This window comes from Anabas testudineus, chromosome 2, assembly GCF_900324465.2.
Source record: "Anabas testudineus chromosome 2, fAnaTes1.2, whole genome shotgun sequence".
NCBI lineage: Eukaryota > Metazoa > Chordata > Actinopteri > Anabantiformes > Anabantidae > Anabas > Anabas testudineus.
In genome coordinates this window covers 4934292-4959497 of record NC_046611.1, presented here as the reverse complement: position 1 = coordinate 4959497, position 25206 = coordinate 4934292, and the positions used below count along the sequence as shown (strand labels likewise).

Sequence of the window (25206 nt, the reverse complement as noted above, 5' to 3'; positions counted from 1 at the left end):
CAGATGCTGTATCAGATCCATAAAATAGAATTAATTATGTACAATATACTTCACCATGAAGTCAGTTTTATGTGCCTATTTTTTGTTTCCATGTCAATAAGGCTTTCAGAAAACATTAGAGGGAATAAAGTGACACTTGTTAGACATTAATTTAAGAAAAACGAGTGAGCTCATTTATCCAGTTAAACAAAAGGAGGCTTTCCCATAAAGGAGGAGTGCACGTTGAACGCATTCTGATGGTTAAGAGTAGTTTGTTGTTGACTTGTGGGGGTACATGAAATCTTAAAATCCCAACAGCAGCTGTAACTCTTAGTTCTTTGAGTTCTTTGTTTGAAGGTTTTCTGCACACATCCTTCAAGTCTTTCGATTCGAAGAGCTGACACCCTTCACTGCTGGAGCGTCCCCGAGTCCCTGAGCGAGACAATACCAATATCGGCTCCATGGGTGATGATCTGCACCTGACCTGACCTCTGACCTTCTAGTGCAGAGTATGGAAAACAATGGAAACTACGGCATGCTGTTTAAAGTGTGAATCTGATTTATTGGGAGAACATTAAAACCAGCCTGCTTGGAGTCATTCGTGAGTAGACATTTGCGTAAACCTGCTTCTGCTCACTGGTTTGGGCATCAGGGCTTTGTCAGCCATGTGGGTGTAATTGAAGGTGATCGGGGTCTCCACCAAGCATGTGCACAGCACATGTACAGCACTGGTGGCTAAAGAAATATTTACACAGTGAAATTGGTTAACATACCTTTCACACAGTTGGGCCTGCTTCGTTTAGAGGGCTGGGATTGGCAGTTTGGTGTTGAGCGGTCAAAAAAGAACACCGTGTAACCAAAAGGTCGCAAGTTGGATCCAATCATCACACATCCGTGACTTCTTCTGCAGATATATAGCATTCATTCATGGTTGCTGCTTTCAGCTGGAGCCAGAAGTAATGTGGCGATTACGCTGACCCAATAAAGTTGAAATGGCTGGTGAAGGCTGCACATTTAAAGACACTCTTGGTTCAATTAGTAAAAGTAAACTGTGGGAGCAGTTACGATTACAGCATTCACACGTTTCTAAAGGTTTATATTCTGCAGTTCCCAGCACCGACTCTGGTTTCTGGTACTATGCACCTCAACACAGCCTAAAGTCAGAGATACTCATTCCTCTGGGAGACTTTAAAACTTTATTAGCTCAGGTCACCAGTAAAACTCATGATTGTTTTAATGTTTTAGTGCTGTAGTATGATCGAGGAGGAGATCCGCCTTCTAGAGTCCGACCTGAATAAAGACTTCATACAGGATATACGTCACTGAGCATTTACAGTGTAAAGATATTAAGTGTTCTGTACACGCAGCAGATTCTTTCTGTCTGTCTATCCTGGAAGTGGGATCTCATCAACGCTGTTGTACAGATAGTGAAGCCACTAAAGCGGATGAGCGTCTAACTGGATTTGATGGTTTTGGGGTGAATGAAGTGTATTTTACTGTCTCACTGCAGATAGATGTACTGGATTTTTTTTGCATTTTGTTTGGTCTCTCTAGCTCAAGAGATCGTGATCAGTGAGATTTCTTGATTAAATAAAGCTCACGTCTGTCTTCAAACTGGAGCAATAACATCTCCAGCTTTAAGAACAGAAGATAAAGCAACAAACTGGGACTGCCTGTGGTAATTAAGAGGTCATGGCCACAGTAATTAGAGTCCACTGGGCCTTTTGTTTTTAACCTCCACTATGAGGCTTTATCAGCCTTGGCTTCATGCATGGAAATGATCCATTTCTGAGGTTGCATAATGATGTTGCACAGTCATTTACATGTACAGTCTTAGTTACATAACACAACACATCCTTTTGTTAAGTTACATAAACCTTTTGAAAGTTACATGTGGACATTTTTCCTCTTTTCTTCACCTGCAATACAACTATAGGACAAGACATTGTATTATTTGGGTTTCTCCAAAAGACAAAAAACATTACACACATTTATTTTCATATTTATGTAATTCTGCACATCACACATTTCTGCATATTTATATAAAAATAAAAGACACTTCTCTCATAAATCATGATGAAAAACAAAAAACAAAACAAAGCATATATTAGGTCATACCGGTTCATCGACATTAACAGTGCTGAGTTCTTTACCTCACATGCGGTTTCACATCACAGTGGCTACAGGTGCGATGCTGACAGGTGCAGCAGCAGTTCTGTGTTACATTTGAAACTGACGTATAAACAAGGATTTGCTTACACATATAACACTGACAGTGTGTGACTTGTATTCTTTTCATACAGTTCATCTGAAAATGCAAAAAGATTCATACAAATAAACATCTGGTCCCATGTTCTAAAGAAATAAACTCCTACTGTTCATCTTTGTTCTTGTCCATTCACACAACATAATGCAGAGAACGTCACAAGCTTGGGGGGGGGGGGGGCTTGGTTTGAAGTGATCTAGAGTCTTGGCCTCTCAGAACCAGCCCCAGCCTTGTGTTGAGCTCGGGAAGTTACAACCCACTGTGCTCTAAGATGATGAGGAAGGACTCTGTCCAGCTTAACAACGAGGGGGTAAACAATTTTCAGCTCAGCTCTTCTACAAATCCTTAAACATAACATTTCTTCTTTCCAACTTAATGTCCTTCCAATCTGAGCTATATCAACTTAATGCCGAAGTGACTGAAAAACACTACAAGATGCATTAAGGTGCATTTCAATAAGAAAACATGGCAGCTGGGAAGTAAACAAGGCACACTCCACTTCAGCTGGAGAAAGGATCAGTGGGATGGTATCTGGAGGAAATATTATGCAACTCATGTTTTTACAGACTTGTGTACCACATGAATGAGTGCAATCATTTCCAAGTTCTTGGTTTAAAAGAGGATGAAAGCAACGAGCGTAATGGGACCAGACTGAGTGCAGAGTGTGTAGAGGGAAAATAAAGATGCACTCACTCACACTCACAGAACATTTCTTAGTACCAACACTCAGATTAATGCTCACACAAAAAACAAAACATACAAACAAACCAACAAGAAACAGGGGCGCGCGCACACCGCAACTTTCCTTTGTCCTGTTCTTTCCCCATTATGCCACTTTGTCTTGCAGGCTTGTGTGCAGTTTTACTCCAAACATGGCCTCCCACTGTGCTGTGACCCAGGCCAGCAGACCCTGGAGGAGCTCAGCGCTCTCCGAACGCACACACCACGTCTTCTCCTGTTTCACTGTCTGCAAGAAGAAAACACAACACGGGGAACTATGAAAATTAAAGCAGTTAATCACAAGGAAATTCAACATGACAAAACCGCTAACTGTTACAGGCTGCTGCTGAATGAGGAGAAACAAAAAACGCAGTGTTTGCATGTATCAAATCTGATATCACATTTGTATCAACCATCTAAAACAATACAATATGCATTTTGGCCAACACTGTGCGGCCCTATACTGACCTCCTAAATGAACATGCTGTTGTTAACAATATATTGATCAAGCCCTGGATTATTTTCTAACATCAAACAGAACTTGAATGAGTTTGATTCCAGTCAAATTCTTCTTTGTTGCGATAAGTAAACAAATTGTGTGGTCGTGTTTATAGAACATGGTGAAAAGAGGAGCAATTAGTGGAACCAGTCAGCGAGGCAATGAAGATATGCACATGTGGGATAAATCAACACATAACATGGCTTGATAAATACCTGTTTTTACAGTTTTGGTTCGATTCAGGAGCTCACAGCTGGGACAAATGCATGATGGAAAAGAGACGATGGGATGAGACAAACATCTCGGGCTGCATTTAACTGAAAACAGCACTACCAAATGAGCCAAATACCAGACTTTCCATGCAAATGCTCTTTTCTGCTGTTTTACTTAGGGAGTTAAATCAAACATTTGCAGTCTGTTTTGCTACCTGTTGTAGAGAATTTCATTTATCAGGCAAAATGAGAACGAGGAAGATGCAGTTACACACCCCCAACAGCACTACTCTTCCTAATCTTTACTTTTTCGGTGGTTCTGCTGAAGTGCAAACATGTAACAATGAGCAGCAGCTGGACGTTGGTGTTTTGTCTACAGCAGAAAGAGCAGAAAAAGTTACACTTCGTACAGCTTTTCGTCCCTGTGGAAATCATACCCACCTCATCGTACAGCTTAATATCTATTCTGCACTGGTCTGAAGGCCACAGGTGGACTGAGCTCACGCAGCTGATTGGCAGCGTTTCTAAGACAGCGACGCTCCCGCTCCCGCTGCTCTGTTCTTTGTTTTCATTCACTGTCTGGCTGTGTAGGCTCTTCCTCCATTGGTGATCTTCTCTGAGCAGGTAGAGAGTTTCCCTGGTTGCCAGCACTGTTAACGGCATCCAAATGTCCTCTGAGAGAAGAATATGACAATATGAACAATATGTTGCAGTAAGTTTATTAATGTCTAATGCCTCCAAGTGTTCCTAGCCAAAAAGTAAATACAGCTTTCATAAATATGGCTGTCAAGATTTTATCTGTATTCAGAGGAGTGAGCAGAGGCAAAAGGCAGATCTAGGCATGCTGAAATTATGGCACTTCAAATTCCACCGGCGTGCACAGCTGTGTGTAGCCTGTAGTTACCTTGGCTCGGCCGAAGCAGAGAGACCGCAGCATTTTTGTCTGACGTGCACGACACATCATATGCATGACAATGCTGTCGGCCTTGTTTTACAGCAAAGGTTGGTAACACCAACACGCGCCTCACATCAGCCGCCTCCCATGAAGCACACCCTCCCTTTTACATTTCCATCTTACATTTAGATGTAGGTATTTGGCATCTTCTTCTACCAACTGTTTTCATTTTTAAGGAAGTAAGTTTTTTTTCCTGGAACTCACATTCAATACTTCTAGGGTCACAGGGATGGGAACTGTGCCACGGTGTCTTACCTTCCATGGTAACCTACCAAGTTTTTCTCTGTCTTTCTCTGTCTGCAGGCTCAGGTAATACGTCTTTGCATCTTTCAAAGTAATTAAATTTGATATGTTTGTGTCTGGATTTTGACCCTTCTTGATACAAATAAGCATGTACTAAATAAGCCTCTGTCTGGATGGATCAAATCAGCTGAAAGCAGATCTCTCCAGTGACCTCAGTGAGAGAGACATCATGAAGAAGACAGTGTCTTAAGAAAAAAAGAACCTAACATGGACTCAATGATGAAGTTAATGAAAAAGCAGACATGTCACCTTGTAGGACAAATGCCAGAATGTAAAAAAATTGCAGCTGGCCATCCTCCACATCTGCCTGGATGTCTTCACACACTAGATCCCTAGATCAAAAGAAATCAAGTGTTGGCATAATATTGCATGTACATATATTAGCACAAAGATTTCCTTAGTAGCTAGTTAAAAGCAGACACACTGTCTTCACAAAGATAGCAGGGGGCTGCTGTGGCTTGTGCTACGACATCTCAGATGGAAGCACTTCAACATCACAGGGTGAGCTTTACAGTAACTGTGAAGCAAAGGGGATAATTGACCTAGTAATAGTTGATAAGACCTTGATTGTGCAAAAGCTGGAAGTGTGTTCTGAGAGTGTGGTTTGCTGCTTCACAACACATGAAAGTGCTGCTTTGATTTGTTTTTAATTTTTGATTGTTGAGCTGTTGCATGAGGACCAATTACAAATTAGGAGATTTGAAGTATTAGTGAGTCAAATCCACTCTTCATACTAAAGTTAGTCTTTACATATGTCACTGAAAAGCTCACTATGTTTCTAGGCTATTTATTCAGTTGGATAAAATATGTTTTCCAGATTGTCCAGACTGTTACAAATCCCATTTGTATGGCTGAAATGTTTTGATTTTTACAGCATGTTTTTTGCACATTTTCATCTTGTTCTTGAAAATGTTTTAGCTGCTTTCTTTTCTGGAGTCGTTAAGATAATTAAGATGTTCTTTTTCTCCAAGAGCCCAAAGAAAGCTGAGATCTAAAAAGGTGTAAAAAAGCAACACAAGATGATAACAAACAACACCACATGCCTCATGATTTCTAGCACGACACATGTTACAAATTAAGATGTGGTTTACCAGCTAATTTAGTGGGGCAGTTTTACAAAATAAAGTCTAAAAAAGCTGATTGTAATGAACTAAAGATGTGTCACAAATGTGCAGTGTTGTAACTTCTGCAAACATGGCTCCCTTTAACTTACACCTCCCCAACCACATACAAATGCACACAACACTAGTTAAACCACATCATTCAGCATCTGCACAAATAAAGTCAGAGCTGTCATTTTCTCACTGCATCCAATAGCTTTCCTGCACAAAGTCGGAGTACACAGGCTGAGTGGAGCGTACCAGAGATGGTGCTGAGGGTTGAGCCTTGTGGTCGAGATGGACTTCAGCATGCTGTCTGATTTGTGAGCCATCTCACGCACAATTCCTAAAGAAGAGGGGAAAAAGAGTGAGTCATCCAGGCCACAGCTTATCTAGTTATGTTACGTTTAGGAAAACTGGACTTTAAATTGTAGGATGACATTTTCTCCTGCTTAAAAAGCCTCTTCAGTTCTTTAAAGTAATGACTGTACAGATCCCCCTGGGCAAACTGGTGTTGGACAACTGCACACAGATGATGGTGTTACTACATGGTTTCGGTGTCTTGCCCAAGGACACATAGACATGTGGCCAAGAGAAACTGGGAGTTGAAGCACTGACGCTATGGTTCTTAGATGACTGCTCTACCAACAAACCTAATCATAGAATTAACCAATAATAAAAATACACATTAATTGCAGCCCTGAACTGCACCTGCATGATGATATCCATCCATGAAACCACAACAGACTCAAAAATGATACGGAAGAGACAAACGTAAAGGAGGATAGGATAGGATAAGAAGACCCTGAAACCTTATTTTCCAATGAAAGATCCATGAGATGATTCATTTACACTCAGCATCTCCCTGCTCACCTTCATGCAAGTTTAAGATAAAAGGATGTTGAAACAAGTACCGACACTGTTGTTAAAGACTGTCGATGCAAACATTCTCATGCAGGGACAGAAACCAAGTGAAAACTATCCCCCGTCTGAAAAACAGAATGGGTACAGTAGGGCAAAATGTCACACCCAGACAATCGTAGTAAGAAGTCTACACACAAAAGCCAAACTCAATCTGAGACTTCTTCTTCTCCTATTGTAACTAGAATAAGAAAGCCAAAAGGTCTCGAGTTGCAGGTGTAGGATTTCTACTTCATAGAATCAGTGGGTGAGAAAATGTTGGGAACACAATGCGCTGGGTCACGCTCACATTCGCAAACTGTAGCGTGACATCAAGGACGACAACAATACAACGTGGACAGGATATCTGCAGTGTGGCTTCACAGTCAAGTTTGAATAGACAGCACTTCAAAAAGGATTTAAAGGGACACAGAGGAGGAGAGGGGAAGAAAGGGGACGAAGGGGGGGCTGAAAATGAGATTAGGAGAAAACAACTCCTGTCTTATCAATACACTCTAACAGGGGAAGGGTATAAGGAAAAATATCAGTTTTCCATGTGCGTCACAAAAATCACACTCCTATATTCCCAGAAGTGAGTCTATAGGTGTGTACGAGGACTAAATACAAGGTCTTACAGCTCCCATGGCGTCTTCTGAACAGCCGAACTGTTGAAATGTTGTGGATTCTGGAGTTCATCAAAAGCGATTGTTTCGATTCCTGTTCCCTGTCGTGTCTCTGATGTTTTTACGTTCTCTGCACATCATAAAATAATGTCAGGTTTAATCAGATTCACTTCACAGCCTCGTAATCGCTTCTCTTTGAGAGGGAAGCGGGCCACACTCTTGGCAGAACATTTAAATGTGTTTGAGGAGAAACAGTTAGTGTCAGACTAACTACACGATTAAATAGCGTGTTAACATGGACAGTTTCGGCGAGCTGCCATCCAAGACGAGCCTGTTGAGAACCATGTTTGCAGAGGATGAACTCTAGCTGGTTCCGCTTGTTTTAGACTCTTTGGCCGCCTAAAACACCAACACCAATGCCCCTGATGATTCTCACATGGAATCAAATACCACAGCACTGTTTGATATGTTGGACAGCTGAAACAGGAAGCAGCTGAAGATCAGATTCTGGATTTCCAGTGTGTAAAGAAACTAAAGGTGCTTTTCATCCATCAATTCTGACATATCCATCACTCTCACACACTTTGAGCTCGACAACAGAGGACAATGACAAATTGCTCTAAGTGAGAGAAAACAACAAGGCCAACAGAAACAGAGCACATCAGCAACACTGATGCCTGACAAGACTTTTTGTCTCCTCAGGCTGCAGATGCCAGAGGTCTCGTGTTATCTCGTGTTATGTTTCAATACAGTCGTGTCAGGCTCGGTTAGAGCAAGAAGCTTCAAGCTGGAGAAACCCGTCCTGACTATAACCACATCCTCTCTCTCTCTCTTCTAGCCAGCGAGTCCTTCGTCATTCCATTTGTGGTTTTCTTTTGTATTTTGTCCACATGATGGGAGCCAGCTTGGATGATAGACGGGGTTTGTTATTGTTAAGCTTTTCTGTACTTCTGCTGACAAAATATTACAACAGCTGCTTTGGAGTTAATTTAGCATTAGGAAAAGCAGAATTGGCTTTAAAGTTATATTTGTCTATAAGGGTGCAATAAAGTTTAAACATCTTCTACGTTACGTGTACATTTTTGGCATTTAAACACTGACTTCTACAAGAGAATCTTCTGATTTTCATGTCTCGTTTGACATTTTAACCCCAACTGTCATGTGATTAAAAGCAAAAATGAACTAAAACAATTTTAAGGTATGTTCTTGCATTCAACACCAGAAAAAATATTAAGTTGTTCCAGCACTTCTCATAGCATCTGATGGCAGCTGAAGCTAAAGAGATGTGTCAAAAAGTGGACTGACCTTTTAAAGAGTTCGTCTATTGAATGAATTTAAAGCTTTTTCTAGTATTTAATATGTTCTAAAGTGAAAAGTGGTCATTTGAAACTGGAAAATACACATCAATTTTCTACTGCACATTCCCCTAAATGTACAATTATGTGTACTAGAACAGAGCATCCCCACTTTTCCATATGAGCCAAGATGTTTTCTTGTTTTCTTCAAACATTTAGGGGTTGGACATTGTCAAATTAATGTTCCATATTTTTCCAGACATTCCAAACCCGAGCAGGAGCCCCCCTCTAATAAAAGGTTTTCCTCCCTGCCTCTCTTCCTTCTAGACAAGCTGGTCTGGGCAGGGTGTACTCGGTCTGTGTGAACCCAATACTAAGAGGGTCGGGACACACATTTACATCCCACAGTACACATATGGTATAGTATTAGTTTGTGAGGGGAGCAGGTTGGGTTTCTCAGTCTGTGGCACAGTGCGAAGAGTGGAACATGCTGTTCTAATACCTGCCTCAGGGATCAACGGTGCTCTACAACTTGTTTTAATCTAAATTAGTCCATGGTTTATTTTGTGGCATCTTCCCTCAAAGTGTCCTCAGGCAACAGATGAAACCAGTATAACCAGTAAGTACAGAGAGATCAGACTTATTGAGTTTCCCTCTTCGACTATAGTCACAAAACAATACTTCCTTTTATGTGTTTTTCCATATATATAACAGAAACTATTTACAAATCTGCTCGTGTTTGGTCGTGTTTTCCTTTACCTGTCAACAGGCCAAAGAAGCGTTTGCAGCGTGAACTGTCCCTCACGAGAAGGGTGTAGGCCACACCTCCGTCTCCAAACTCCATGTGGATGCTCTGAGAACCCAGTCCCACCTCCAGGTAGCTGAGCTCTAGGATTGGGTGGCTGTCTCTCTTCTGCAGCCAGTCAGAGAGCTGTGCTCTGCTGGGAGGAAGAGATGTAAGGCGTTAGAAAGTGTAGGAAATGTACTTTCGTGGTGAGACAGATGAAATGGTTTACTTGATCTCTGACACCTGGAGCTGTGACTGCCAGAACAACACTTTAAGATGTGTTTGTTAAAGCCAAAGTTTATTCAGTACAACCATGGTAACACCTTATGTAATGCCTAATTTTTCAGGGATTAGATTTAAAGGTCATATCCAAAATGACAGATTGATTTCTTGCACAGTGCTAAGAACAAGACGTCAGTTCTTATGGTGTAAAAATCTCAGTGGATTTGAAGCCATTCTGGGAGAACCATCAGCGCACAGCCTCCAGACCTGAGGGAAACGGACTGGGTTTTGATCAGACACAAAAAGCTTTTCATTTGTGTGACAGAGGAAACTAAAAATAAAAAAACGGCTAAAGTGGACAGAAAGAGAAAATACTTCACATTCAACACGACACTTTGAGGTCAATGTGTTCTCAAGATGTGACCCAGAAACCTGGACAGGTTATGCAATATCATCCAGGGTGTTGAGCTGTACACCAACACTAAAAGTCATAATTGTGGACTGTAGTGTGGAACCTGCTTTTCAATCATTGAGCCAGAACCGCTCCACTTACTGCATCTCTGATGTCATTTCCAGGAAATAGATTCGCTTGTCTGACACCACCAACAGAGAGGGCACTTCCCCTGGCTCCCCAAATTTGACAAAGGACAACTAAGGGCACACAGAAAAAAGGACATATGACATAAAGTAAAACATTTTCACTGATAGTGACGATTAAACAGATGATGCTCCCTGAATACCGACTTGTACAGTATAATATTGAGCATACAGTTCAAAATTCAAAACTTTTATCTTATCACAAGCTTCTTAGGAGTTCAAAATCAAAGCTGTCTTTTGTTTTTGTTTAAAAAAAACATTTAAAAAACAGACTAAGCTGAATAGAGGGGGGACCTCAAGTTTCCAGCTGTGGTTTGCTCAGCCCTGTTCTGCTCTTTGCTCTTCGTCCAGGTGTCCGACAGAGAAAAGCAACAGCCTGCTGATTTGTGGAGCTCACTGTATTTTACAGAGGTCTCACAGGACGTCGAGTGACAGCGGGGGGGGTGCAAAACGACTCAAAAGTGGCTACACAATAAGAAGAAGAGCAGGGCTGGATGCACTCCCCGGAGATCAACTGACTGCATTCATCTTGGATGGCTGAGATGAAACCGCGAGAGCTGTAGGTCTTAAACTTGTCACCACCTATTAAACTGGAATCTCTTGGCCATTAGGGAGTCATGTTAGAGGACTTTTAAAAACCACAATCACAAAAGAAACAATAACTGCGACATAAAAACATTGTACTGCTATATTTGAGTGATCAGTCACAGGCTGCCAGCACTAGCTACAATCTGTTTAAACCGCAGTCTGGTATTAATAATGTTTCCTGCCTTAATATCTGCTTTTTTTAAAGCCCCAAAAATCTATATTTTAAACCCACTTCAAGAGCACCTTTCTTTTAGCCCATGGAGATTTGGTTATTCCACAGGATTTCTTCTCTGCCTCATTAAACACTGGTTTAATGAGGCAGGGTGCAGTTGAAAAATGTCTTACTATATTTCCGTGCAAAAGTAAAGCCGCATATTGAACAGAAATGTGATGACAGTTTGCTTATGTTGCAAGCACTGCCAACCTTTATGTAAACTAATAACCACCAACACACAGGGTTTTGCTTTGAGGGTTTAAAACAAAACAAAACCCAAATTGTATTTTGGAAAATCTACTCTACGGTTCAATGTACGCCATGCTCATGCCTGTGCGTTAAATATGAAGCTGGTTAGCTTAACTTACCATAAAGAGTGAAACAGGAGAAAACAGTGAGCCCGGCTCTGTCCAAACATAACAAAATCCACCTCTAAAGTTCAGTAATCACAGTTAGAGCCAATTAAAAAGACCAGTTGCTGGTTTTGTGAGGGGTTTATGTAAGATTATCTCCTGCCTGAGGACTTTAAAGCATGGATGCCTTACTATTACTATAAGTACCTTAATGAAAGAGTGGAGCTCCTCTTCCTCTTCAAAGACCTCCACATCCAGGAAAAGCTTCAGCCGATGATCCACCGCCTCATAGTCTTCAGACAGTAGGTCCAAGCCATCTACAAACGCGACAGTTGTTCAGTATTAGTACTAACCAAACCTAAGATATCACTGGAGTATCTGTTTGCTATATTTCAGTGCCAGTATTACTTGTATTTTTCAGCACTGTTTTAAAACACAAATCTCTCTGAATTAGAATTGAAATACTCGAAATGAATAACTGTTTTTATTTATTCCCTCAAATCATATCTAGCATTAATAGCTGAGCCATAGTTTCCTGGCATCACTGTGCTGACTTTCATATTTCTTGGCTTTTGTGAAACTTTAGCCAAATTTTACTGCAGCAGACTGCAGCACTGGCCAACAGCCCTCACGCAGAAAGGTATTTAGGAGCAATAAATCCACCAATGAACAGCGATAGAGGTTATTTCAACAATGATGAATGGTTACAGCTAATCACAAATGACAAGGCACGGACCTGCAGAGGCCAAAACAAACCCAATGTCTTTCATGTGAGGAGAGTACAAACAGGGATCAGATTAAAAAGACCTCTGAACCTTCAGACGACATTCTTTTTAAAGGTGAAAGGTATACAGTATGTATACACACACACACACACACACACACACACACACACACACACACACACACACACACACACACACACACACACACACACACACACACATATGTTTTATCTGTACAGACAAAGCACTTATTCAGAGAGAAGACAATCAGGGCTCTGCACTACAACAATGGATATACTGTCACCAAAAAAAGATACTATATTCAGTGTCAGTCAGAGTTTTGGGATGGGTATGAGTTGTCTCCAGTGTGGTTTCAGAAGGACAGATTACATGGTACTGACACTGCAACTACAGTACAACAACAAAAAAAACATACAGAAAGCTATTATTACGATTCAGCCCTCCCTCTCTCAGGCCTTCCTTCTCTCTTTCCCTCTCCCATCACTTCCAGTAATTACTCCAATCTGTCTTGTTGCACAGTTACCACATGGTTCATCTCAAAATGGCAGACAGATGTGGGGGAAATCGGATGCTGTCAAAGAGATACTGAGCTTCACGAAGGATTTGTGTGCCACACAATATCCACAGGATCCAAATCCTTCCCATCTCTGCTCAGTTTCAATTAGGACTTAAATAGATCTTTAGGAAAGCTAGTGAAGCCGACGTAAACAGTTTATACTATATGCCACAGTTGATATGTTTTACAATGACCAGGTGAATTTAGAATTTGAATAAATGGTAATAAAAAACATTTCTTTTTACTGTGGTTTGGCCTTTTTTCCAACACAACATCACAACATTATCTTGGATGTCTGATCATCTATTAATCAAATCCATTTTCGGCTTCAGCTGTCAGTTTGTTGGTTCCAGGATCTAAAATGTTAAGATTTGCAGCTTTTCTTTGTAATAAATCATTGTAAATTAAAATTATCAGAGAGTTGTTAAAGATGTCACTTTGAGGTCTGGGAAAGTGTGGCAGCATCATCAGAAAAACATTACTGAAACTTTCACGTGTGTTGAATTTCCATGATAGCACTTTTATTTTGAAGCAACAATTCTTTCGTGTTCTTTCTTATCAGCGCTGCATCTTTTTTTTTATCTTGTTAAAATGTTTTTTTATTTAATATTACTAAAGGGCAGCACAGTTGTTTTCTCTATTGCCTCAATAGATTCATCAAAACTAGTATAAATGTATAATTTCTATAAATTAAAGTTGAGTATTAAATGGGGAAAGTGACTTTGGAACTGTTGAGATACTAAAACACACCTTTTAGATCTGATCTTCCTGCAGGCTGGGGTTGAACATCAGGTGGTGTAGAACCAGTAGCAGTATAATGGTAGCTTCCAGCCAGGTCCTCTCTACTTTGGCAATCTGTGTTGTCAGAAAGGCTGCAGGTTTCACTAGGACGATCCCCAATGAAGAAGGAGCTTCCCTGGGCAGTGGCAAATGTGGGATCTTCTGAAGCGATGGCAGTTTCCAGGATAGGGCTGCTGCTTATACTCCCATCTGTGTAGTCGTCCTGATTTGATAAAGGGAAAACACGAAAGTAACAAAGATTAAAAGAGATAAAAGACAAAACAAACCAAAAAAATATAAGTGTAACTGATCATAAATACCTTAATGGCCTTATTGGAACTGTAAATGCTCTGGGCTGTATCAAGATAATCATTCTCACTGTTGGGCACTGATGAATGATGTATGGGTGTACTGCTGTAAGGTGTTGTCTGGCCAGCTAGCTGGACCACATGGTCGCTATCACATTCTGGACAACAATAACTGTTTCCTGTGATAGAAAAGCAAAGTATATATAAAACAGTCTATGTCAGGATAAAAACATTGGTCACTGACAAACAACATGATGTGCTCCCCCTCATGGCAGTAATGGGTCATTACAGTAGACCTACCTTCTAATGGTTTACCTGGTTCAAACATTTACCTTACATTAGTGTAGGTGTCCTGTTTCATGTTCATTTGTGTGTTTAAATCTTATCTGATAATTGGTTGTGATAATCATGAAAGTAAAGAGAAGAAATACTACACTGTAGCAGGAAAGTGCACAAGCATGACTGGCAAAACTTTTTCCACACACAGCCAAGGTCTGTCTGAAGCAGCTTTAGTTTGGTCATCCATGAAATTAAGGAACGTGTCAGTCAATTCTCAGTGTCTCACAGATATGAGTGCTTTAAAGTAAAACTACATCATCCAAGTCAATATATATTAACAACAAAATCAATCATCATGCAAACGTTCAAAACTGGAAACGCCTGTTTTCCAAACAAATTTCATACGCGGAACAATTATTTCCCTTTCTCCAGGGCATGTATTTCTGTAATCCACAGACAAATAATTGTGTAAGTTCAGACACGTGTGAATGAATAAGGTACTTATTGCATGAAATTTTAGCTGAGCACCAGATTAAGTGCCCTAAAACATGAGCTTAGTTCCAAGAAGTCTTCAAAACATTTGTCAATGAGGCCTTTGCGCTGTCTCTGCATGCTGGAGCAGGTCTTAATGTTGGGTTAGGTCGAAATACTGGGAAGTGGCTGCCGGGGCAAAGGGTATTATCTGCCTCTTGCTGATTACAGAGATGGGAACTCAGCAGAAAGGGTCATGTGGAGAAAAAAAAAGAACGGAGATAACTCCTGGAATGTTTTCTTCTGGTACATCGGAAAGCAAAATTTTGTTTTGGGAAGATATGCAACCGTGTGCAGAAAACCAATAGGAGCCTGATAGCTGAGTAGCGGGCATGAACTGCTATGACGTGCATGAATGTGACAATGTGCCAGGTGAAATGCACGACCTTGTCTTGTGTCTTTTCTGTTTTATCTTCAGTTTTCAGCCACAAATCCAGCTGACACTGATAAAAAAACAGTGAAGAGTGATAATTTTGGCTGTAACTTTTCTTTCATGGCTCTCACCTTTGCTGCAATCATGTTCAGCCTCACTCAGGTCTGGCTCGTCCACGTCAGCCCCCCTCCTCCTGGCTCTCCCTCCTGCCTCCTCTTCACTGCCATCTCCCTGTTGCGTGAACTCTGTCCTGCAGCGGAGGCACTGCAGGCGAACGCAGCTGGGGCGAAGCTTGGAGTCACGCTGCTGGTTTTCCTCCACCACATGAGACAGCACATCAGTCAGAGCCTAGTCAGAAAACAATAACATTTGTATATGTAAAGGGCATGTTGACACTGTGAGAAGAATAAAAAAAGAAAACATGTTTACTGCAAAAGTGCCTTTTCAATGCTAAAGATACTTTTTTAATTGTTCTGTCTGGTGACTCTAAAATGCATATGAAGCTTTATAAAGTTCATAACAGCTGCCAACTAAAAACTGTCAGTCTCAGCAAGTTTCTTAAAGGTTAAAAATCAGTAGAGCTCAAGTTAAATTTTTACGTGATACGTCATAACTGGTCCCGTGTTGTAGGACATGTGTGAGTGTTTCCATAAACACTAGCACAATGTGTGTGGTTCCTAGTAGAAGCTATGGTGGAGTTGAAGGTGTGTGCTGGAGGTTTATACTTGTCACTTGAGCTATGCGTGTGTTTATAAAACATAATTCATCATAAATCCCTGACCAATCGTCACTAATCTGAAAGAAATCTCAATTCTGGAATTGGTTTCTTAGAGATGATGTTGCACAATATGAGAAGATGAAAATCATACACAAGCCACTGTAGTAAACATAGTACGGAGTGTACTGCTCGATGAGGGCACATTTAAAAACAAGGGCTGGGGTAGGGGGCAATCTGTGTAGTATGTGAACTCCTTGATCTCGTGACGACTTATAACATATTACCGAATGAATATTGCTTCTGGAAGCTGTGAAATAGTTAGTTAGCCAATAGGACCGATTGTGTGTGCACGAATGTAAATGTGTGTGTGTGTGTGTGTTATTAACCTGAAGTGCCTCCTGTGGGTTATCATCCAGCAACACGTAGCGTTTCTTCCTCTTCTCCCTGCTGATGTAGTCGAATTGAAGTTCCACAGCTGGAAGCGTCTCTTCTGTGTCCTGAGACAAAAAGAGAAAAAAAACTAAACTAAATACTTTTAAATTCTTCTAAGAATTATTAAGATGTTATTGGAATGTTTTTTCACAAAGATACGAATACTAAGGATCTACTAAAAGGATCAAGTCATGACCAGCATGAACCGGAGAAATGATTGCAGCAAGCAAAAGCCCTTTTACTGTTTATACCTGTTGTTTTAAGACAGACTTTAAAAAATATCCTTTAATATCCAGCCAAGTATAAAACACAGGAGGCTTTTCTGAGAATTAACGTTATTTGCTTTAATAAGTGCCCACAAGTGATTCATCTTTTCTTTTATATGTTCTTTCTCCACCCATGCTTCCATGCTTCCTCGTCTTACCGCACGCATCCATGATGCCTCTGTGGTCTCCACCCGAGTCAAGCTGTCCAGCTCCAGACGGCATCTCTCCTTCCCGCGCTGCATATCAACCTCCAACATCAGGCCCTTTTTAAGGCACAGAAACACTCTCCTTCTCTTCACCTGCTCACTGTCACACTCCTCCTCTTTGTCAGACAAGATGCCAACAAGTAGGGGGTGACACAGGTCCACTAAAGGGAAAACCAAAAAGAGAAGAGAAAGGAAATCTGTAGAGGAGGAGACCCCAAATAAGCTATTTGTGTGGATTCATTTCAATTCCATTTGAATGAAAATATACTGTACATGCAGTTTTATTAGCCTTAGAAGTGCAAATAGATTTTTAACATATTACACTGTACATTCTTTACCTTCTGAACCATAGATAATATTGGCGGTTGTTTGATGAATTCAGCACTAATGGAAACATATCTTGAAAACATCACAGCAGTGCTGCATATTTTGGTTCTTGTGATAAACCCTAATACATTTTAAATACCTACCTCCTAGATCCTCCTCGTCTTCTTCCTCCTTAGCACCTATGCTCTCTTGTCTAGCCAGCACCTGGGACTTTGGACTCTGCCCTGGAGAACTCACAGTTCCCTGGCATGCTATCTGATCATCCACCATGTTGTCATCCAAAGTGGATTCTGTCAGTCGAGGGCTCTGGCTGGGCCACTGTAGGGTGGATTCTGTTTCCAGGTCTCCATCCATGTCAGATGTCTCTGTCTTGGGCTCAGATGCAAGAAGAGGTGGAGGGAGGACCTCTGGGGCTGACAGTGGAGAAGGCTGCTTCTCAGGACTGGTGGAAGCACACGGCACGGTGGTGCTGAGGCCATTTTGGAGGGTTTGATAGTGAGGGGTTGGCTGGTTGGTGCAGAAGGTGGTGGTGAAGCTGGATGTAGAACCTCCATCTAGATGGTGTTGGTACCTCAACCAATCCTCTCCCAGCCGATCTCTGAAGCTGGACATGCGCTCAATCTCGTGCTGATGAGCGAGGACAATGCCTAGTGGAGACAGAGTGTTAATCCTGTAACCAATATTACAAGCAGATAGTAATTTAAACTACAAGTGTGGAAAGTCGTATTTTCAGAGTTAAGTTAAAATGACAGTACACGAAAACCCACTTGATGTAGAGGACGGTCGGGGCTCGTAATCTGTATCACTGGGCTCAGATATACTGGCCCTCCGCACCTTCACTTTACTCTGAAGCACAAAAAAAACACAAATGTCAAAATTGAGTCTGTCAGTCATTAGTAAATATAAATTAAGTTACGAATTAGGATTTGTGAGTTAAAAAAAATTACTTCCATAGAGAAATGACGGAGAGAGCAGCTGTCATACCTTGACTTTCTTCCTGTGAAGGTGTGAGATTCCTACTTCACCAAACGACATGCTGTCACTAAGCTCCCCAGCACCGCTGGACACTTCTAGATTACTCCGTTCTGGTGGCATGGCAACTGGAGGCAAAGTCTGGACCTGAGTCAGAAGCTGAGCTGCTTTTGGCAGAACCTGCAAAAGAGATATATATCAGAATATAAGATTACCTCTGAACACGTTTGAAAAGTTGTAGATAATCACATACTGACTGAGAAACCTACCGATAACTCAGATGAGGAAAGTGGTATACCATCAAGTTTGAGCTGTAAAGAAGAAAAGAAGAAAACATTATTTCAGTCATATCTTGTCCTTACTAAGGCCTGTTGAAGAGTATGGCAGGAGACCACAGGCCAGTAGAAATTTGCAGTGCAGCAAGTGACGTAGAAACACCTTTCAGGTCACACATGGCAGAGCTGTTCTCTCCGTGTAGAGAGGCTGTGCTTTCACGTAAAAATCAAGACATACATAACTTGGCTGATGAAAAACACATGAGCCTCGAGCTGCAATAACTGTAACAGCAGACTTTAAGACCGCCAGCCTACTTTGGACATTTAACAGTTCCCACTTCAATTTTATGTTTTCAAGGGCATTTCAAGGGTCCATGGCACTATGTGACCTGCTGCAGTGTTCAGCTGCTGAGTTGGTGAATTTTACAGTAGCTGTCATTATGCCTTGTGTAGTCATGTAGCCATACTGGACACTTTTATTATGAGCCTGCCTGCACATCGCTCTACTCCTAATACATTGTCCATCCTAATGTTGCAGCGTAACTCATTCCACACAACTGTGAGGACAGATGCAAACAACAGTGATCCGTGACCCGTGATTAACTTATGCTATTTTTAAGACCACTGCAGATTTTATTATTGGAGACTGTTCCCATTGTTGGAGGAATAATTTGTCAAAATGTAAATGGTGTATTGTCACATATGAATAACACAGATGTAATGATGTTAGATGTTAAGTTGAGGTATAAATTAAATTCTGGGAACATGCAAACATTTACATTTTGGGCACTAAACTTCCTTTTGGGGACAAAACTAAATCTAAATCTTACAAATCATTCAATTTTAGGGTGATGACTTGGTTTAAGGTTAGGTCTGGCAATAATTGTTACTCACTCTAAGACTGGCGGCCTTTGGGGAGAGATGCCGAACAGTGCACGTGCGGTGGGTCTTCTGGAAGAACAGCGGGTTGCCCTCAAGGTTGAGCTAAAAGAATATATCACATTTTTACAGCAAACTGCTTTCGGAGTATGTGAGGCAAATATTCAAAGAAAATAAATGTGTCCACTAAATTATATAATGGAGCCTTTGTGGGTGTAAATCTGTGTAGGTGTGTTCTTACTGTGTTGAGGGAGTGCAGCAGGGAAAGAGGAGCCAGTTGGGAATGCTCCAAAAGAAGGTTATAGGCCAGATCTAAGTGCTGGAGGGAAGACAACTGCTCCACACCTGCTTCAGCAGATAGCAACAAGGCAGAAAAAGAGATAAAATATCTAAATTACATAAACAACCTAAGCATGTGGATGAATATGTAACAGAACAGCGGGGATCACTAAAACTGGGAGCTTCAGTATGTAATTTGATTTTAATGCCATTTCCTCTTCTCATCCAAAGAGACATAACAATCCAGCAGTGGTATGGTTATAGGGTGTTCCACTGTGTTATGATAAATTATCTTTAAGACAAACAAGAGGAATTCTAACTGAGGTGAGGGTCACTGTTGGAGAAAGTCTTAGTCTTAGCTTCCCTGTTTTTTCAGTTGTTTTAAGTTATCATGGATTCAGCCCTTCTTTGCCAATTCAGCCAAACAGCTCTTTCTCATATGGCCAGCGACTATTTATCTGTGTTTGAAGAACAGTAGGTGACTCACTTTATCAGTCTACCAACCGTTTATAGTCTCCAGTTCATTATTTCTGAGGATGAGTGTGACAAGTTTGGCCTTGGCACTTAGGCTCAACATTGGCGCCCTCTGGAGGAAGTTGTACCCAAGATTCAAATGTTCCAGTTCACTCAAGGGCTACGAGAAACAAAGAGGAAATAAAACAATCAGAGTGTGTTGAGAAGGCTTGATTGATTAGTATTGATTAGTTTTGATTAGTATGCAAAGAATGTGTCTTGGTGTTTGATAGGGTGTTTGATAAGCAGGGAAGTATTAGTATAGTAGTATAAAACATAGTATAAAAAATAGTTTAAAACATATTTCATCATACTTTCACAAATGATGGTACTTGTCCTACCTTTAGAAATTCGGCACAGTCCTGAATCTTGTTATGGCTTAGATCCAAAGACTTCAGGATGTTCAGTAAACTCTATGGAAGAATGAGTTGAGAAGGCTTGAGTGAGATAAAAAAAAATATTGGCTAAAACACTGACAGTGCTACATGTGTGTGTGTCTGTTTTTCTCACTAGTGACTGGTCTAGGGCGACAATGGAGTTGTAGCTGAAGTTAAGTGTATGCAGTTCCAGCCAGGGCAGTGCCGAACTCAGGTCACCTCCACACAGAGAAAGCAACTCCTAGTAAACACATCAGAAACACAATATCTCTTTTTGTCAGACATGCTATATAAACACTGACGGACACATGCTGACATACAAAGTATGACACATTAAAAGTACCTCCAGGGAGCTGAGACTCTTTGAGCAGATGAATACCTCCAACTGGGAATAGATTCCTCTAAGTCCCTCTAAGCAGTGTGGGGGAATCCGCTTCAGCTAGTGAGAAGAGTACAAAGAGTACAGAATACAAGAAAAAGTGGCAAAAATAGTATGTGAACCTTGGGAATTTCATGGTTTTCTGCATTCATTTGTCATGAAATGTAATCCGATCCTTATCTAAGTCAAGAGTATTAACAAATATAATGTGCCTAAAGTAATAACACAAAACAGTCTGATGTTTTTTGTCTTTATTGAGACCATAAAAACCTCACAGTACTAGTAGAACTATGAACCCTTGGAATAATGACCTCAAAAAAGCTAATTGGTTAGCATAAGTTCAGAAATCTAGTTAGGACTAGAACTACTCTGACAAAAAACACTTAAACCTTTTGAGTTTGCTCCGCACATAAAGAATATGCTAATGTGAGTCATGTCTGGCCAAAAGGAGCTTTCAGAGAATCTACAATCAATAATTGTTAATTTACATAAAGCTAGAAAGGGTTTCAAAGTGATATCAAAGACTTTCGAAATTCACCAGTCTACAGTTAGACAAACAATCTCCAAATGGAGACACTTTGAGACTGTGGCTACTCTACCAAGAAGTGGGCGGCCAGTCAAAATGACCCCAAGAGCAAAACAAACACTCATTAATGAGGTAAAGAAGCAACCCTGAGTGACAGTCAAAGATTTAAAGGCATCATTGGAACTGGCTAACATCTGTGTTCATGAGTCTACAGTATGTAAAACATTGAACTAGCAGGGTGTCTATGGCAGGACACTATGAAGAAAACTGCTGCTTACTAAAAAGAACATTGCTGCCTGAAATTGGCCAAAGAGCACATTGAACCTCCACAGCAGTATTAGCAAAATGTTTTGTGGACTGATGAAACTATATTGAACTATATGGAAAGAACACACAGCACTACATCAGTATAAAAAGGTCATCATAAATTAAAGTAAAGTTTGCTGCATTAGGGCCTGGTCAGGTGATTAGGGGGAAATTAATTCCCAAGTGTATCAAAAAATTCTTCGGAATAATGTGAGAATCTCTGTACGTCAGCTGAAACTCTGTAGAAGTTGGGTAATGCTACAGGGCGATGACCCAAAACACTGGCACACTAAAGCAACATGAGTTTAAAGCACAATGCTAACTTAGGATTTTAGGGCAGACAAGAAGAAGCAGGACTGGAATAACAAAAAAAAAGATAAAATGAAGAAATAATTGTAGCCAATGCTGAAACTGTACCTCCAAACACTTCAGAGATTTGAATGGGAAGATTTTCACCACAGACTGAAGCCTCACCTCTGGTGGGTTGATGAGCTGCATTTAAAATTAAGACACACATCATGTCATGCATACTGTACAAACTGCAGGAGGGGTGTATTTTAATAGAGATTTACACCTAAATTCACGGTACAGCTCTATTTAAAAATTAAATCACTTTTTGACACTGTAGATTTATGATGGCAATACTTTTTAAGATTAATTAATAAACATGCACCATTGCATACATTTATTGTGAAGCGGTGTAACAATCACTATGCTTTGCATTCAAGTGACATTCCTCAGCTCAAAGTTCCCCATGTTCCGACTGAAATGGGGAAGCGAGCTTTCAGTTTTTCAACTTATTTCACTAGAAGCCGAAGTCCATTGGACAGTGCTTGTTTTGTTTTCTTCACATGTTAAAACAGGCTCTCTGGAGAATCCTGAGGGTCCTGGTATTGGCCTACCTTGAGGGAAATGGTCTTCTGCAGGATGTCAAACAGGAATTGCAGCTGCAGCAGCGACTCCGTGTCTGCAGGATGGGAGGGCAGGGCCAGGAAGCCATGCTGCTGGCTCCTGGACAGCAAGTACTGTTCAAATAGCCTGATGAGCTGGTGCAAGCTGGTTGCCTGCAAGGTCAATGTGCTGCTGCCTTCCAGCACCAAGTCACCTAAAGGTTAAAAGAGTCGACTCAGTTAAAAGTAGGAAATCTAAAATCATACAGCATGCATAAAACAGGAGCAGGCAAAACAAGTCTTGTTGACAAATCTCATGCACATGGTGGACAGTGGACGTAGCTGACAAACTCAAATTAGATAGTTATTCGGGTTAGTTGGTTCAACACAGGTGTAGAGCCCGGTCTGAAACTATCTGAAGGCAACAAATCCCTTTCAAAATTATTTTTACGTGATAAATCCAGATTTGATTAGACATCTCATCTGTGCAAGATAAAGCAGGACCAAACCATGACAAGATCACATATATATATCGGACTGTGCAGACCCAAACAGATCTGGTATTTAGTGTCAGTGTATCATCACTGTAACATACCATCATTTCGGAGGAGTGTGGCCAAGCTGTGTACAAGGGAGGACTGACCAGGGTGAGATACAGCCATCCTGCAACGTTTCAGACAAAGCTAACTGTTAGCAACAATATCTAAACAACAGTAAACTAACTGTGTACCCTTCAGCACTTCTTATATAGCTTTCTAGAAAAGGAGAAGTTGCTAGCCTCGTGTTCCAGTTGTTGCTCCGCCTTATTCTTATACAAAACCACAAATCTACTGTCTCATAATAACGTTACACATTTGCTGTGTTGTTGCCATTAATGAATATGAACGTTAGCTAACATTAGCATTTCAAACTGTGCACTTTACCTAGCTAACAGCTGGTAGCTAGGCTAAAACGACTTACCTCTGCAGTGACAGCCAAATAACGGGCAGCTAACATTAACTTCCTACTTCGAGAACTCGGCAATTAAACATGTTAATGTTTGTGTACAGAGAAAACGACGTTACGCGGTGGTAATTTGATGGTCTGTCACAGTAATGTTGACAAGTTTTAGATCACATGACGAAGTGGCTAAAGCAGCTACGGTGGCTGCGATGTACCAAAAAGTAGATTTATTCAAAATAAGAAAATACATTCTCTCTGTCCAAAAAGCAGCAAGTAGTTTTTTTATATATATAATTATTATTTATAATCGTTTTCTATTATTTTTTAATAGGAATTTTGATTCTTAAATGTAAAATAACCTGTGTAAACATACATTATTTTGTAGTGTTTTTCCATCTCAACAACCTTCATGACAAATCCTATGTCATGTTAGAAAAAGAAGGGTAATAATATTTACAGAGAATTTAAATCTGCAACATCAGCGTCACATTTATCACCATCATCTCATTTCTGCTTTTTTAGGCTGTTGAGAGTGGATTTAGCCCCTGGGTGGCGCACTGCAGCAAGGAGCCAAGCATTCACTGCACACTGATATAAGGATAGTAGGAAGTACTCTTACTGTTATATCATCACAGTCATATGAATACTTTTGCAGTACTTTGTCACGCCATGGCATGACATTGTGCGTCCCTGGAGCTTTTGGCGAAAGGAAATGTAGTTTGGTTTTGAGTTTATGAAGATGAACAATAATAAAAATAGAATTTAAATGCTGAGAAATGTGCACAAAATTATTGCAGCATTTTACAAAGGAATGGGTGGTGAAATACTGTGATGATGGCAATAGTTATAGCAGTAGTATATTTTAAGAGATGTAATACAAAATTGGAATAAAGATTTTAGCAGCATTTCTGCACAAATTTCACATCAAGCAGCATTTTATATATCCTACAAATGACAGCATGAAAAAAGTTCCAAGTTTAATCTTTTTAAGCATATTTCACATCTTACATGGATACAATAAAGGTCAACATTAGACCCTCTGTGCTTCCCAGTTCTCAAGGCCTAAACAGTAAGGCATATAATTCATGCTAGCTGAGGTTTTAATAAATGCCAGCTGTCAAATTTACCAACCTGAGACTCACACCACATCTGCTTGTTGGTCAAACCATATCCGAGTCATAGCACCAATAAAAAACAGAGCTGGATAGCTAGTTGGCTGTGGAGTGTGATGAGTGTTATTTATGGTTACTTTGCATGCCTGCAGAAAGTGTTCAGATTTTAGAGTAAGACTGATTAAACAAAGTCTGTTTTTGATTTGTGCTGCACCAACAAAAACTTGTAAGCGGACTAATAACAAGATGTCCAACTTCATTTTAATTTGATGTGACCAACATATTAGCTGCAGTAGATAGAGGGTTTTAAGTGGATGCAATGCAAGTTATGTCTATTAAATGTTATTGCTACAACAGGGATGACCTCAACAGTGTTGAAGGGGAAACAAGGCCCCTGCAAAGTCAGTGTAATGTTGATATCAACATACAGTATAATCAGGATGACAGCGTCTTTTAAATGAGAACTCTAAATCCAGTTAACTCAACGCTATGTGAGAGCTGGTTCCTGCAGGTCTTTTTTTTTCTCGCAAAGATCTACATGAGCATACAAAGCAAAAACTTTCCTAATTTACACATGCATCACTCGTTGCTAGGCAGCAAACAAACACACTAACAGGCACA

At 40.5% G+C, this 25206-nt stretch overlaps 1 protein-coding gene across 2 annotated transcripts; it reads right to left on the bottom strand.

The window, feature by feature from the left end:
- Positions 1-1982: 1982 nt before the first annotated feature.
- Positions 1983-23655, bottom strand: stk11ip (serine/threonine kinase 11 interacting protein). Of its 2 annotated transcripts, none has more exons than XM_026362874.1 (26): positions 23492-23655; positions 23127-23194; positions 22544-22746; positions 22059-22133; positions 20774-20869; positions 20564-20671; positions 20395-20466; positions 20045-20174; positions 19503-19606; positions 19277-19366; positions 18377-18418; positions 18120-18287; positions 17903-17981; positions 17279-17782; positions 16761-16969; positions 16291-16401; positions 15318-15534; positions 14016-14182; positions 13666-13918; positions 11821-11930; positions 10415-10512; positions 9612-9793; positions 6296-6380; positions 5184-5266; positions 4118-4350; positions 1983-3212 (listed from the first exon to the last, which is right to left on the bottom strand). In XM_026362874.1, the coding sequence occupies exons 2-26, from the start codon at positions 23191-23193 to the stop codon at positions 3072-3074; spliced, it is 3627 nt and encodes a 1208-aa protein (XP_026218659.1). In that variant the 5' UTR covers position 23194; positions 23492-23655; the 3' UTR covers positions 1983-3071. The 2 variants fall into 2 exon arrangements, with proteins under 2 accessions (XP_026218659.1, XP_026218660.1); XM_026362875.1 differs by having other exon boundaries at positions 9612-9790.
- Positions 23656-25206: the final 1551 nt, after the last annotated feature.

Coding starts and splice junctions, on each gene's coding strand:
- stk11ip (XM_026362874.1), bottom strand. CDS start 23,193: ATGGCTGTATCTCACCCTGGTCAGTCCTCCCTTGTACACAGCTTGGCC. Junction 20,672..20,773: donor AGAGTCTCAGCTCCCTGGAG/GTACTTTTAATG, acceptor TGTGTTTACTAG/GAGTTGCTTTCTCTGTGTGG. Junction 4,351..5,183: donor TCTGGCATTTGTCCTACAAG/GTGACATGTCTG, acceptor TTCTTCTCTCAG/AGGACATTTGGATGCCGTTA.